The following is a 17196-nucleotide window of genomic DNA, read 5'->3' on the forward strand; positions in this document are numbered from 1 at the left end:
TTTACATTTTGGTAATTGCAAACAGTCACAACATAGTTGAATTTTAAGTTTTCCATGAGCTAAAAAATATCAACAAAGCAATTTAATTTATTTTTAGTATATCTCGAAACAATTCTGCTAGTTTAAGAGGTATGAGCACTTTTTATGCATAGTGCTGAATATATTGAATATATAATAAGAGTTAAATTTAAAGTTCTAGGTTCATTTATGAACAATAATATTTTTACCGAAAAAAATAGTAAATAGAATTTTTAAAATCAGAATCATTTATTCTTTGAGAGGCTGTATGCAGTTAAAAAATTTAATTTTTTAAAAGATAAAGGCACAACCAATAGATATCGTATTAATGAGAAAGAGATGGAGAACAGCAGCCTTGTGGGGTTTGGTGAGGGAACCGAAAGCAATGGGAAATCAGTGAAACATATTTGGAAAGTAGAATTACACAAAACCACAGTACTTTTTAGGTATCATATCATTACCTGTTATTTGTATGGTACTTACCTTTTAATTTCTTTTTATTTACATGTGTATTTTATTATTTATATAAAGCTTTATTTAAATACATTGAATCAAAAGGGATTTTATAATCTTTGTGTATAAAGAGAGATACAATTTTTAAAATTATTTTGCTAAATCACAGCATGTTTCTGTAAAATCTGTTATTCTTTCTTAACAATATAAAGAAGTATGTAGAAAAATTAATACATATAGCACAATTCTGAAAATGCACTTCTTGAAATTTATATAATCAAAAATAACTTGGTTGTAGAAAATCATGTTCAGTATTTCTTCGGTTCTATATATTTTTCAGTCTCAAAGACAAAATTTCAGATTGGATGTTTTATCATACAAGTAATAGGGAATTTGATCTTAATTGAATAAAGTGGCTTTCTAATCATTCCAAACTAGAATTTCCATTATTTATATACAAAAACATTTGAGGAGCATAAAAAAAACTGCAATATGGATATTGTAAAAGTAGAATCTTTAGTTCATAAGTGGTGACCAATAGTAGTTTACAATGCACAAAAACAAAACCCTATATGTTATTTAAATAAATAATATTCTTTTTTCATTCAAACACTGCATTAAAAATACTATGTGGCTGATATTAGCCCCCCCCCCCGAAGTTTTATATGACTTTTAAATTATTTACATCATAATATTCTTAACATTAGAAAATTTGGGTATTTTAAAATGACTGTAAACCAGAGTTTTTGAAAATGACAATATTTATGCTTTGGCCATGTTTAAATAATTCAGCTGACATTAGGCATTAAGAAGATGGTAAGATGAAACTTTTCATTCAGTGGAAGTAAAAGTCATGCACGAAGGCATTAAGAAGATGGTAAGATGAAACTTTTCATTCAGTGGAAGTAAAAGTCATGCACGAACAGAAGCCTCAAACTTACTAGTTAAAACTTCTTAGGGATAAGTCGACTCAAAATTAGGTCTCACTCAGAAATATAAATACCATGTTGCTATGAATTTCTGGTATGATTGTGTATAAATTAAGGTACTTAGAAAACCTAGAAATTCCAACCAAAAAGCATTAACAAAAGAAATTAAAGACTACAATCAGTATTTTTATTCTAATTACTAATAGGAGCCACATTTTCTAAGCAATAATTTCTCAGCAGGTAAGCAGCAGCCATGATAAAATACCAGCCTGTCAACATATAAAACAATCTTTCACAATAAACTAATTTATTGTCACGTTCAGAGGGTATCAGTATTAGATGATTAACGATGTTAAGAAATAACAAGAAATAGTTCAAAATGTTTGAAATCAAAAAATCTAAAATTAAATACTTACTAAAGGAAATACTAAAAATGACCTGAATGGAAAAGCTAAATGCAGTGAACCCATCCAAAGTCATTATTTATGGTTCTAATTAATTTTCCTTTCTATGAAGCTGGTCGTCTTCTTAGGAAGGTGAGATTTGTATCAAAATTTCACAGCCATACTGGTCACTTTAAGAAAGAAGGTTCACTGTATGTTATAAAATTTCAAGCTATGACTAAAATATTTTCAAATAAAATGCATCTTAAAAAAGTTTAATAATATTTTTAAATTATTTATAAAAATGTCTAAATATAAAGTTACATATAAAAAATCTTCTCTCAAGTGACCATTCATGATTCTGTAGATGTGGTCGTCTTATACAGGAATTCTTTAATACCTATCTTTATATTCTCAGAAAAACTGAATGTCTTAGAAAGATAGTTTCCAAGAGGATTCACTGTAATTGTAAATTCTTTCTGAAAAAATCTGAGTTTACATTTTCTAGATATAATTAGGCAGTTCCTGGGTACATCCTCTACAAAGGCATCCCTCCTGTGAGGCAGCTAGACATAGTGTACTTTGCAATAATCCAAATCCCGTATTGAAATATTACGCAACTTCCTCCTGTCATGTATTTTCATAACTAACAAATCAATAGCCAAATGGTTAACTGCAGGCTGTACATAAAAATGTTAATGACACTTTTAAGAAGATGAATGAAATGAAACAAAACAAGACTTAATTTTTACTAAAAGAATGACAGATTAACAAAGTAAAAGAAAATAATTTTACAGTTTAATAATTAATTATATATTTTTTATGTAGGTAACCTCATGCAGTTACTGATCATACCTTTTCTAATTTTTTAGACTGTATTTTCCAAAACAAAACAAAAACAAAAAAAAAAAAACTGCCAGTAAAACTTTATAAAAGAGATTGATTAAACAATGACTTTTAATGGTTAAATACACAAATTTTAAATGCTATTATTATTTAAATGCTATACATAGCATTTATTTTCTGCTCATTTTCAGCAATTGAATGCTCAAGTTTCCTTCTTGCTTTTTTTAGCAAAAAAAAATTAAGTAATCTAAAAATATGAAACATAAAGGTTTAAGGCTCATGGCACAAGGTTCCAAGTTTTCAACTTCGCATTGAGTTTGGGATAAGTGTCGACCAATCAGAGCGAAGCTAAAATGAAGCGGCTTTCTTTAGATGATTTTGCTGTCACATCGAAGGTGACATTTTTTTTTTTTTTTTAATATGGAGCACATCGTATTCGAATGAGTTGTAATTGTATCCAAACCAAATGAGTTGATCTCGCAAAAAATCTACGATGATGACATGCATTTTTTTAATGAGTTTTCACAATAAATTGAAAAATATGGATGAAACTCGTAAAGCGAAACTTAAGCTCAGGATCATGCATGCTATCATTTGAATGGAATTTCGATCATTAAATTCATGGTATTTCTCTGGTAGAAATTCCTGGATAAGGTATGAATGTTTATAATTTTGTTGTATCTGAAGACTTGGGTACCTAAAATTTGTCAATGTGAAATTACTTTTGAGATATTGGTCGTAAATAGAAATGACAGCATATGTTGAAATTGAACTCTTTTTGGTGCTTTAATATGAATGTCTGCCATTGAGTGAAGAATTGTCATAATCTGTCAGCAAATGAAAAATCATTATAAGTAATTACTTCTGACAACAGACGTGGATGAAACTTACATCTTTGACATCTCACAGCAGAGCAGAGTTTAATTTGAATTGCTCATATGATATAAACATACCAGTTTGCAGAATTATCTACAAAAATTCCTAAAAGTTAGTGTTTAGTTTTTACTGTAGACTTTCGAGTGTAAAGCCCCCCCCCCTCTCTTTTTTTTTTTTTTTCAGAAAAAGCATAGGAAATTCAGGAATGCAGCTTATACATGCAAATTATTAGAAATAGATGTATACAAACAGCTGGCAACACAGCAAAATGTATTTAATGATTGAGCATAAAATACATTGTTGGGTGAACGTTTCATAGTATTGTACTAGTTGTGGTTGCTGGTCATGGTAACCAGTTGTGGGATACTAGTACTAGTGATAATTGATACTGGTAGTGCAGCCAACTGCTGTAGTGATTGAGTGACAATGAATAAGGAGTGCTAAGCACAGAAACATGTTCCTTTTGATTGAAAATTGAAAAAAAAAAAAATAATGTATGGTAAATACTGTTTTCCACCTAACTGCTTTCACACCTGCAAAATGGAAAAATATTATATGTAGTCTATCTGTCACTTATCCTCAAGATTTTTTTTTAATTAGGCATATTTAGAATACCATATTTCTCCTAAGAGAAATTATATATAAAAATTGAAGGTTTTATATATAAAAATATGCATATAAATATGCATGTGCATGTTTATAATATAGAGAGTACTACAGTACAATGAAGAAATATTCCATACTGCTTTGCACAGAAATATATGCCAACGAAGTTTTGGTCTTTCCAAAAAAACATCTCTAGACCATTTCGTTCTTTTTCTTTTTTTTACCTTCTTCCGTTGCCTCTTGGCTTATAAGAATTGCAGATAAAAGAGCATTCTGTCGAACCAGTAAAACTTTGTGGTGAGCTGAAAAAGCCATAACACAAAATAAGGAAAACAAGCAGAACGAGCACGGAAAATCAATCGAGCTGGAAAACAGCGCACGAAATGTGTAGACACATCTGCGCATGTGCAAATTTAGCTTCTCTCATTGGCCACAGCTTAGACCCCTGTCTTGCAGGTGTGAACGGAACTCCTGTATTTTATGCTGTTATTACTATGCCTCTATGCCCTTAATGCCTCCGTCTGAACGTAGCTTAAGTGACCTTATGCAGCATAGACACTATAACAAACATGCATGCCCTCTGCAGGATTTGAACCCAGGTACATCAGCTTGGCGATCAGCATCAGTAACTACTATTTGGATCAAACTGGCGTTATATCTGCACAGCAGTTTTTCATATTCTTGAAGCAACAAAGTTGGTTTGTTTATTTGATTATGGCAAAGTACATGATGGCTGTCAGCCTAAGAGGAGGAATTTCTTTGTGGAGGACTTTTCATGTTTGCCTGGAATTGAACCCAGTTTGGACTATCAGTGTTCAGCTACTTAATTTAATTGCTCAGCCGCTGGTGTGCCTTTAAACAATAAGACCTGTTCAGTGTATTTGTGACTAAAGAGGATAACTGCTGATAAGTCCATAAATTCACACTCTTATTGCATTTATGTTAATGCAAAGCATTTTACTGAATCACTTGTAAGGTTCTGCGGACTTATTCAAGAGACATTCATCTGTATAGAGTTCAAGTAGTAGGATGCCATATCTGTATTAAGGCAAGAGCTGTTATTAAAATTTGTGAATAGAGGGATTACGATGATAATAAACTCATTAAGGATCTATTAAGAGGATAATAAACCCGTTTGCATTGCATGCCTTTGGCATTGCCTGTTTATTTGGAGACAAAAAATCTACGGTGAAGTTACATTTGACTAGAGAACTGCTGCATGTTATCTTATTTAATTGGGAGAAAGTGTAAATGATCTTAGCAATTTACAAGGGTTGCATAAAAAGTATTGACAACACAATAAATGGTTAAGAAAAAGCTTTATAGGTGCAAACATTTACAGTAACCCTGCTTATAATCATCACAAAATGCTAGGTGTAAATCATCAGCAGGTCCACTTCTGTTGATGTTTCACAGCAACTTCCCTAAAGCATAGATAGCATAGGTCCTGGATGCCATGCAGTTCATCTTTCAGTTTGTTGAATAGATCATACTCTAACAGACTAACCCTAGCATTGGGTAAGTGTGGTGGGAATTCCAGTGCATCTCATCTCCATCATTGTAGAAGATCTGTGACCATATGACTTGTTATGTCACCATACGTTTTTATGGAAGTTTACGTTTAATGAGTTATACGTTTTAATGAGATTTGTCCCCTGATACATCATCATCATCCAGCACTTGGAAAAAGCAGTGACACTTGTGATGAATCCATCATTCTCCATGGAAATGCAAGTTGTCATAATATAAGCTGTTACGTCTCCTGTAACAGCTGTGCTGGGAGATACACATAGGACAGATGGGACTTTCTCCAGCTCTGGGCTCTGCCAACAGGAAAGACTCTATGACAGAAATGCAGCATAACAGTAGAGAAGAGGTTATCTCTGTTTTAAGGGCATTTGCTAAGGAACATTGACAGAAGTGATATGCTGCTGGTGTATGCCGCTCCCCAGCAATTGACAGAAGGTGTAGTCATGGTATGTGATTATAGTGAGGTATTGTATGTGTATCTATGCTAATAAAACTTTTCAGAAGTATCAGCATGTGACAAGTATTTTTTATGGAACCTTTACTGAGTTCCTTAAGTACTTAAGTACTGAAACTAGCCATGATATCCATTGATAGCTGAATTGTTATCAAGACAGCTGTCTAGTAAGTAGGATTTGGTTACATAATAATTACATAAAACAAGTCACTAATTTGGTTTACTGTCAGCAAATCAAATTCAGCAATTTCTTCTGATCTTGAATTTAGATACTTTGTAAGCTGAACCATAAATCTTTTGAGGTATATGATATTAGTAGACTTTTCACAGTTATTCAAATCAATTAAAATAAATGAAACAGAACAGTAATGTTAGGTTGGTTTTACCGGTATATTTATATATGTTAAACACAAATATTTATTTTGAGATAACACGTTCAGTTACAGTAATGCAGATGTCATAAATCTGCTGTTGAATCATTTTTAGCTGAGAAGTTGACTCTGGCAATAATACTGTCATTTCTAATATATAGCATCACATTCTCCTTTAAATTGAATTAATTTGAACTAATTTTGTTAGCACATGTGCAATGGAATGATCCTGCAAACTCTTGTTGAGTTTTCCTAAACTTCTCCAAATGGCAATGAATAGAAATTCTTTAATTATTAAAATTTCTAATACACTGTTGGCCATTAAAATTGCAACACCATGAAAGAAAGCAAATACAAGAAAGATATTTATTGCATGTAAACAGTATGGCATGAAGACAAAATGGTTAAATTTGTAAGCATTTTGGAGGTTTAGAAGGGCATGAAATTAGTAGAAACAGATGCCAGCCCTGGCAGCTAAAATGGCCCTAACGCAATATGGGATGGAGTCAAACTGGGCTTGGATGACAGAAATGGCCAACTCAGTCAATGCTGCTTCAAGTCTATGCTACACTTCATCAACCATATTAGCTGGAGGGGGGTGTAAGCCAGTCTCTCAGCAACCCATGACCAAATGTTTTCAGTGGGTGACAGAGCTAGAGACCATGCAGGTCAAGGCAGCAGTCGAATACCCTGTGTATTGAGGAAGGTCAGTACATGACGTACAACATGTGGTCTTGCATTATTGTATTGGAACATGGCATTTGGGGGCCTCGAAGATAGGGCACAACCACTGGATGTAAAATGTCAAGACATGTATCCATCTGCATTCAAATTACCATCAGTCCAAACTAGAGATGTTCATGTCGTGTTCCCAAAGGCTGCCGAAATGAGTATACCAGACCCATATGTCAAAATCGAATGCAAGGCAGGCAACGTGTGGTCTCATTGGACACTCCAGACATCAGAATACTGCATGTAGAATCGGGACTTGTTTGAAAAGGTGACATTCTGGCTCTCCTGTACCCAGCTTTGTCATTTGGTGCACTAGAGTTGCTGTCTCTCTCTGTGCTGCATTGTCAAGGGAAGCCGAAGTAATGGGCACCGTGCCAATTGTCCGTGCCAATTGTAGATATGTTCTGCTGTCCAAAACAGTAATTCTCATTTAAAGAAATAGCATGACATGGTTTTTAGTCTAATAACCTTGAGTTTTTGCACCGTGCCAATTGTCCACGCTGCCGCAAATGTAGACCCACCTTACAAGTTGATACTGGGTATGCTGCAAACATGCCCATATCCTGACTAATGGTCCATGATGTGGTCATATAGTTTTGCAGGGCTGACCTCACAATATGTCTGTTCTCTATGGTGTTAGTTATGGGAGGGCATTGAGATCCTGGATGCTGTTTAGTATGACCCTCAGCAATCCATTGATTCCATATTTGCATGACAGTGGTGGTTGGATGTCGTCCTGTGTGACCGGTGATATTGCAGAATGATAACCTACACTTTTGATAAGCAACGATCCTGTCTGCATTGAAATTTGAAACTTGCCGGTAAGCATTTCCTCTTCTTATTTGAGGCATACTACGATATTCTCAGCAAACTCCAACCTTACAAAGCACTTTCCAAATGAGAAATCCACTATGCAACTATTCTTTTATGCAGTTCTTCAGATGTTGTTTCTCCCTACTACATCGTCTAAATGTGCTGAAATACCAGTCATGTGCATATCCCAACTTCTTCCTTTCATGTGATTTTGACATTTATCAGATCATTCCTTCCTGATGTTGCAGTTTTAATGGCCAGCAGCGTACATTATATTTTGTATGCAGGTTGTGAGTGTATATGCTTGTTTTGTAATTATTTGTTTTGTAGTCATTTTTAATTTTTTACAAATTGTTCATTAACAATATTATGTGTATGCATTAAGTCAAGAATTTTTATCATTTAGAAATTTCAGAGGGATCTATCCAATATGAACACACCTCAAGTGCCAATGAGTTTAGCTTCTACATCTTCCATACCTTCCAAATTTGATCACTCTGTACATTGCTACTATAGCACCAATTTAATTAAAACATTACCAAGTTCTTCCACTTTTACATCTCCATTCCACAAGTCTAACAGTGTAGAAAATATCTGTCCTGCTTCTTCACAGGTTAGTCTACAGATTACACTATTTTATCTATGTTTTGCCAAAATAATTGTATTATTTTGTGAGATCTTATTGGAACAGTATATTCTATTTCTAACTAATATTGACAGATAATATACACTGGTGTGCAAAAATTAAGGATGAAGTCGAAAAATTAGCATATCAGCTGAACGAAGAGGCAGAGCGGACAGAAAGACCAATCAGGAGATTAAGTAAGGTGATGTACGGTAGCACATGCGCAGATATGCAGTTAGACGTAATGGGGGAGTGTCTGAGTAGTATAAAGCATATTGTCGGTGTAAGGTCAGTATTTCTGGCAAAGAGATTGCACGCCGTATAGCAGTTAAAATCACACTGAGTTGCTGCCTCAGCGAGAAATGGCGAATAATCAATCTGTTAGACGACATCTGGATGCTTTTACCCGAGGTCGAATCATTGGGAAGTTGGAGGAAGGCTGCAGTGTGACAAGTTTGGAATTGCTCACAGCATCGTTTCACGACTTTTGAGACAATTTCAAACTACAGGAACAGCTATCCGGGGTTTAGTAGTGGTTGTCCACGAGAAACCACACCCGCAGATGACCGGTATATTGCCTTACAGGCCAGAAGAAACAAGCGGCAGACAGCAGGAGAAATCGCTAGACTCACGACACAAGCGACTGGACGAAAGATATCGCGTTTTACTGTGGCTACAAGACTGCACGGTGGTGGTCTGTTTGCACGACGCCCTGTACGGTGTGTACCTCTAACGCCTGCCCATCGGAGAAGCCGTTCTCTGTGGTGCCGGGAACACCGGAATTGGAGAGACAATGAATGGGGACGAGTACTCTTTACAGATGAGAGCAGATTCAGTCTGAGTAGCGATTCTCATCGCATACTCATCTGGAGAGAGTGGGGAAGCTGCAATCATCCCTCGAACATCATTGAAAGGGACAGGTATGGAGGTGGTGGTGTTCTCGTTTGGGGAGGCATCATGCTTGGTAGTCGTACAGACCCTCACATCTTCGACGCAAGTTCAGTCAACGGGACCCGTTATTATAACGAGATTCTTCTTCCATATGTGCGTCTTTTTAGAGGCGCTATGGGCCCGCAGTTCCTTTTCATGGACAACAATGCACCATGTCATCGCACAGTAGCTGCTGAACAGCTCTTAGAGAGTGAGGATATTGAACGTATGAATTCGCCGGCACGATCTCCGGATCTCAATCCCGTCGAGCATGTATGGGATTTTCTAGGCAGACGCTTGGCAGCTCGTACTTTACCACCAGTAACGATTCCGGAGCTTCGATTGGCGCTGCAAGACGAATGGGCAGCAATGCCTCAACAACTCATTGACACCCTCATTCTCAGCATGGGCAGACGCTGTGAAACCTGCCTAGCAGTCAGGGGAGATCATATTCCCTATTAAAGACTGGATGTTTCTTGCTGGACACCCATCACAGGGACGTTTCGGCCTTCAGTCGCATTGCGCTCCATGCTACTTTTTCAATAAAGCTTCTTTTTATCCCTCTGATTTCTCTTTTAATAAGTGTTGCTTACATTACTCATGTTCTTACGTATTGAGGATCTTACGGTATTAAATGTGTTGATTTGGAAAGCTTTTGTACAAAGTTATATTGAAAAAAACCGTCTCGTCCTTAATTTTTGCACACCAGTGTATACTGATTAAATGCCATTAGTTAAATTTGATGTGTCAGCAATGAGTTTTGTGGGCATGTTCAATATTTTGCTGGTCTTTAAATTTTGGAGCCTTACTCATAGCTGTCAACTCTCCCAATTTTCCAGGAGTTTCCTAATATTTTATTACATCTCCCAGTTTTTAATTTTTAGCCTTTATTAAGGAAATTATTTCCTAGCAATAAATGAAATTTCTTGAATTAACTGAACTTAAATTTGAAAAATTCTAGTCCTTCTCTTCCAATAATACCCTTAAAAGAAAATGGATTATATTTCAAAAAAACCATAGTGTTTATTTCTTCTTGATGTATAATAAAACAGCTTCTTAATTGTATATAAAACTATTACAGAGTAAAATAGTTATCTTCAAGAAGTTTGTATGTCTGGAATGGAACTAAACCTGTATTACCTAAATAAAAAATCCCGGTTATCCAGGCAGATGCTAAAGTTATTTTGGATTGCAGCCAAACCCAGCTGCAAGTAAGCCACAAGTACTAACAATCCTTATTTTGAAAGAGATTGGTTTATAATTAAAAACATCATTAGTGGTCAGTGACCATTCTGAGATAATTAATATTGAGTTGTGCTGTTAGCTTTACTCCGTGCCTCTGCTAGCTTAAGCATTTTGTGCTGTATATAATGCATACAGAATAGATATGTTCTGCTGTCCAAAACAGTAATTCTCATTTAAAGAAATAGCATGACATGGTTTTTAGTCTAATAACCTTGAGTTTTTTTGGGGGGGCAGAGTTTGAGCTTATCCATTATATGCTTTAGCAACTGCTTTCCAACTCCCCCCCCCAGAGAGATCGCTGGAGGACAAAAACTTGTTTATCCTATTGAAGAAGTATCTGAGCTGGAAGATCTGACTGATATCAGTTATATTATTTTATGCTGATTTTGTGATTTTAAAGTGAGGATACCAATTTTTATTCATTTGGAATTTAATGGATTTTTGATTTAAATGTTCTGTGATATGTATAAAAGTGTAACTACAGTTACTGTGAAGATGAGAATTTCTAAGCTAAGTGATGTTATCTACACGTATGTAACATGTATTACCTGTAAGCAAGATTGTTTTTGTACACTGTCAATGAACATTAAATAGCAGACTAAAATTCCACAAAATTCAATACTGGGACAAAACACTGCTAGTCTTTGTATAAAATATGGATTATAAATATTAGAAATGTGGGTGTATGTTGTGTATATTTCATTATATGCAAAGGCTACTACACATTTTGAATGCTTACTTTTTACTAGGATACCAAACATACTTATAGAGAAATTATACAAATAATATTGTAAAAAATAACTGTATTTTTTTTAACTTAATGTGTTTTGGCCTGAATCTCAAATAATGTCAAATTTCTTCATCTCCTGTCTTAATCCAAGTTTTGACATAGGCTCATTTCATAGTCCCTTCAAATGATGATATTCTTATGGTGCAGCTGAGCAATTATTGCCATTCTCATGAAATAATTTTAGAAGCATTACATATTCTTTCTTGTCTAAAGGCATGCTGGTCAAAGCAGAGTAGGTTTCTCGATACCAGTGGTTTACTCTTTACAGTGTTTAACAGTATTTTCTTTTTTCAAGGAAACTTGTTGGAACAGTTCCATCTAGTGATGAAATTTTGAATTATTTTTATTTATTTGTTTCTCTTCCCCTTGATAATGTATATTCTATACAATATTTTTCAAAGAAGGAAGAACAAAAATTTATGATGAATCAAGGAGTGGGAGGCCATCTGTTGTGAGTGATGATCTCGTGAAAGAAATTGAAGACTATATTCATCAGATCTGTCGATTCACAATCTTGGAACTTTCACAGCAATTTCCAAACATTTCTCAGACTATTTTGTACATAGTAGTCACTGGAAAATTAGGCTACAGAAAGTTTTGTGCTTGATGGACATTGAAAATTCTCACACTGATTCATGAAACCAATCGAATGGGAGCTACCTTAGACTTTCTTTCTCAGCACCATATGGAAAGGGAGGAGTTTTTGAATAGAATAGTCACTGCTAACAAGACTTGGGCAGTGCATGTGAATGCTGAGACAAAACAACGGTCAATGACATGGGTCATACCGCTTCTCCGCTTCGGCTGAGGAAAGCCCGTCGAATTTTGTCAGCGAGGAAGGTTATGGTTGCCATATTTTGAGATGCTGATAGAATCTTGCCTGTTGAATTCATGGAACATGGTACAATAATATGAACATGGTACATGGAACATGGTATAATAAATTCTGAAGTGTAGTATAACACTTTGAGAATACTGAATAGAGCCATCGAGAACAAATGTCACAGCCTGCTGACATCTGCGGTTCTGTTCCTTCACAATGCTCAGCGAACACACGACCTGTTGAGCTGATTCAAATGTGACGCATTTCAACATTCTCCTTGCAGCCCAGAGTTGACTCCTTCTGATTACCATCTGTTCCCTGCAATGAAGATGTGGCTTGTAAAATAAAACAATGTAATGTTTGATGTAAAATAAACATGGTGACTATGTTCAAAAATAGAGGATAGCTGTTCCTTTCAGATGTAAATAAAAAATTTATTGATAGCAAAACGGAGGTTAGTTTCTGAATTGCCCTCGTGTGACACTCATGACAGAAAGACAAGATTTTCTATCTCATTATTTCAAGTTTGATGATGCATTAAATTTTAGATCAAAACATAAGTCTATTACCATGATAGTGTAGGCTTCAGTACCTAAAAGAGTCCTTTCATGAAGTTCCGTTCCATGTGAATTTGTTCTACTCGTCAAACATTTCTCAACTAAAGTTTTATTCCACTTTATCTGTTAATAATGTCATGTAAAGATTTAAATTAATTAGCATAGCTAGAATTTGTTATTTTCTTATAAAAATAAAATATTTTAATTTTGTCCATGTATATTTTAATTGTGTAAAAGTAATTATTTAGATAATTTTAGTAATTCTTTAAGTTACTTGAGAACAAAGAAAAATATCAGAGAAATATACATTACTTGAGTCGTGCTTCAAATTTTGCCATATTTTTTAATGTTTTATAATTATATCGTGCACTGTACATGCTAATTATAAAGATTAATTTTTAGTAAAAGTCATTATTTGTAATTAGTTTTGTTTTTCATTTTCTAAGTATGTTTATGAGCTTACTAAAACTGATTTTATTTTAAAATTTAGTTACATGCTTATTCTTCCAAAAGTCAGTATGGTACAATGCCTCGTCAGTCTGGTTCTGAGGTTTTGCAGCAACTTCAAGTGTCCTTATGCGAAAATGAAGCAGAAGCTAACGAAAGATTACCCATGGTAGAAAAATCTGAATTTCCAGCAAATATGAATATCATGAAGATGCATAATAAGAGCACTAAAGGAACTGGTGGCAAGAGTTCTGGGGTGTCTTTTGGTAAAGGCTTTTTTAAATTAAGATCTGGAAAACGAAGTTCAAGTGAACCACATCTAGGTGATGGTGATGGTGATGGTTTTGGTTTCCTACATGCTCGCTTTGCATTAACCTGCATGCTGCCTGCAGTTTTATTATTCTAGCAATACTAATTTACTAACTTCTTTTTCATTTCATGTATGAATATGTTGCTTATCTTTGTTGGGAATTCAGGTCTGCTTAGATATAATGTGGGCATGCTGTACATAAATTTTCCTTTGTTAATCTAATTAAACTATGAATGAATTGCATACGTATTCTTGCTCATCTGATTTATTCATACTATCTAAGAAATCTGTAAAAAAATTTTTTCAAAATACCGTAATTTCCAGAAGAAAGGCCGCATCAGCGTAAACGCCGCACTTGAGAAAAATGGCGGGAAAAAAATTTAAATTACACAGAAACGCCGCAATAGATTAAATTGCGCGTGACATCGTCGTGGGCCGTATAGATGCAAAAACTCAACCTAAGTCCTGATATATGACATACCAGTTAAGAAAAATGCATGAAATGAAACCATAACTCAAAAATAAATTAAAGGTAAGAAATGTATAGCTTCTGTGCCGTTTAGAGACATTTTCAAAATTTTTCCGCTCCCTTCTTACTTAAAAACTATCCAACAAGTACTTGTACCCAAACTGATGGGATCTGTATTTGGCAGAATGCCAAGAAAAATCCATTCATGCTGAAGGGGAAATACGTCAGAGTTCGTTATTGCGAGGCAGGTGGAGTCGTGTCCGCCTTTGAAAAAAATTGCAGAAAAGGCAGGGGTGGGGAGAGGATGGGTCCTGGAAGATTCATCGAATGACAGAGGAGAGAGACTATTCAAACTGATGAGAATGTTGATTTGAAAGGGGGAAGAATGTTATTGTTCTGAGATCTCGTTTAGGGTGAATAAGGCATGTAGATCCGTTCAAGGAAAAGAATGTAAACAAAATAATGCTCGCAAAAAGCAACTGAGTGGTCTTTTGTGTGGGAACAGCACCAGTCTATGCACAATGACAAGGCCGTCCAAACTATGTACAATGACCATCATAGGAAATATTTTATTTTTAGTGCACCTAAACGCCGCATGGGTAGAAACGCCGCACCCGCTGAAAATTTAAGTTATAAACACGTAAACGCCGCGGCATTTCTTCCAGAAATTACGGTATATGCTATTTATTCTCTTTTAATTCACTCTTAAAAGGTTTTAAATTGTACTTTAAATGGTGTGATAGTTTTCTGTAGTATCAAAGTACTAATTTTTTAAAAGAAAGTGAGAATGTATGAATGATATAACGTGAATAATTTGTTAATGCTGAAAGATATTTAGTTTGTTATGTAATTTTGTGTCTACAAAGGTAGTGTCATGGCTTTGCATATTGATATTTATGTAACGTATAGCTTGTTTAGGAAGTAAATTCATGTAACATCAGTCATCTCTTGCATTGTTGTTGTGGTAAGTGCATTTACAATTTAGAACAAGTATCTTGGGAAGCTTTCTATGAATTCAGTTGTAGATGTAAAAATATATGAATTCGTGAAGCATGACAGTGTATTAAAGCCATTATATTGGAACAAGAAATTCTAATATAACTTATTCAACATTGAGACAGATTTGGTGCATGTCACACCTGTCAACTTTTATGCATTGTATGGAATCAACATGATATAAAATGAGGTATCAACATAATATAAAATGAGTACTGAAATACAATTTTCCGAAATTACATTCATTTTACTGAATGTTTATGTTATTGCTTATTAGTTGCAAATGGTATATCATTTAGAATTTTCTAAAAAGTCCTTATGAAAACTTGATTCTGTGGGTACTCTAACGGCATTGATTAATATCCTTTCTTGCGAAATTCATATGTAATGAAATACAGGATGTCCATAATTAAACTTGAAATTTGAGAGTAGTCTGTAGCAAAAACTATGCTGTGGAATTGCATGGAAATTTGGTAATGGCAGAATGAAATGATGAGAATTTTATCGAGGGGGGGGGGAACAATGAGGTTACACTCTCTATATATAATGTGTAACCTAAACCCATTTTCTTCCACATATAAGAAAAATTAAATTGAATTATGATAAAAATTTAACTTGCTAGCAGTATTCTTCAAGAACTGAAAAATGTTGCAGTCGCATGTTAACATTTATGCTTATATTTTGAGCAGATGTTCTGTGAATTTGCATGAGTGTTAAAAAAAAGGGGGGAACACTTTTCTGCAGGTTTAGTATTGAAGCAAAGCAAATATTTACAGAATTATCTTTATAGGGCAAAACAAAATAATTCATGATGTCTTGTTATTTTTTTAATACTTTCTTACCTGTGGTTGCATCATTGGCTGTTATTAATGTTGATATTACCCATTTCAGCTGAAGTTGGAATATGATACATATTATAATATTTTGCAGAATAGCTACCCAAATATAAACCAAAAGTTAAGCAATAAAGTAAAAAATTCATATAAAAGAAAAGTACTTATTTGAGTCCATTGGAATTTTTACAAATTAGGGATATAAAAAAAGATACTGGAAACACATGCTTGGCAGGAGTGGTTCATGGCAAAAATAAGACCATCTAAAGCAGTTCGTGGTGTCTGTGCGTATTCATGGAGCTGAGATATGTTAGCTTGTAAAGGTTATGAAGAGAATCGCAGAATGAACCTGAATGTCTGACAGGTCTGTTTGATATATGCTCAATCCAATTCAAGTAAGCTGATCTCAATGGCCATTCGATATGAAATTAGAATTTCTAAGTACTGTCCAATCATTCGAGACGTGATCTGGTGCATTACTCTTCATAAAAGTGGCATCAAAATCCTTGGTTGCAAGAAATGGGTGAATGTATTGAAAAAGTATGTGATTAGCAAATCTTGAGTTGTAATACTGCAGGAAGAGTTTATTAGATCAGTAGGCCTCCCAACAAAACTCCTAACTTAAACCATGAAACCAATTATCTGTGTAAATATGCATTTTGCATTTTATTGCTATGATAGCAAATTTCAAGAAATCTCCAGCACTTAACCATTGAGAATCAGGTTGTAGATTAAACCATGCCTCATTTGTAAAGAGTAACCCACTGAGGTGATCTTCAGACCATATCTGGTTGAAGGTGTTCAGTTTAATGCATATCACTGTACATTTTGCATATAGCTGACTGGCCCATTTCAAGACACCGTATTACCTTCAGCATCTCTCAGCCGATGTCATGTCACCTTTTAAAATTTAGTTGTTTGTATTTTCTTTTTGAAGCATTTTCCTTCTGCAGTGCATATGTAGATTTTGTACAATGCATATTTTTTTTTTAAAATCCTAAAGCATTTAAATGTTGGTATGTAAAATTTTTTCTATGAGCTAGTTTCTGTGTATGGTACATAAATTTTGTTATCTTTTTCCTCACCAAATACATTAATTTTCTAATTATTTCCTAATTTTTTGGGCACCACTGTAGACTTGCATTATTTCTCTTTTTCCA

General features: G+C 34.5%; 1 protein-coding gene across 10 annotated transcripts in view; it reads left to right on the plus strand.

Moving 5' to 3' along the window:
- Positions 1–17196, plus strand: part of LOC118182572 (liprin-beta-1-like) — a 101433-nt gene that overhangs the window by 50577 nt on the left and 33660 nt on the right. For 6 of the 10 annotated variants that reach the window (XM_085809375.1, XM_085809373.1, XM_085809374.1 and 3 more), the window contains exons 9-10: positions 8418–8624; positions 13472–13751. In XM_085809375.1, the coding sequence (XP_085665501.1) occupies positions 8418–8624; positions 13472–13751 (487 nt within the window). The remainder of the gene's footprint in view (positions 1–8417; positions 8625–13471; positions 13752–17196) is intronic. The other 4 variants (XM_085809376.1, XM_035351947.2, XM_035351948.2 and 1 more) reach the window with 1 other exon arrangement.

The sequence above is a fragment of the Stegodyphus dumicola genome, chromosome X2, assembly GCF_044657685.1.
Source record: "Stegodyphus dumicola isolate Sdum_Otavi_A_Nest chromosome X2, ASM4465768v1".
In the NCBI taxonomy this organism is placed as follows: Eukaryota; Metazoa; Arthropoda; class Arachnida; order Araneae; family Eresidae; genus Stegodyphus; species Stegodyphus dumicola.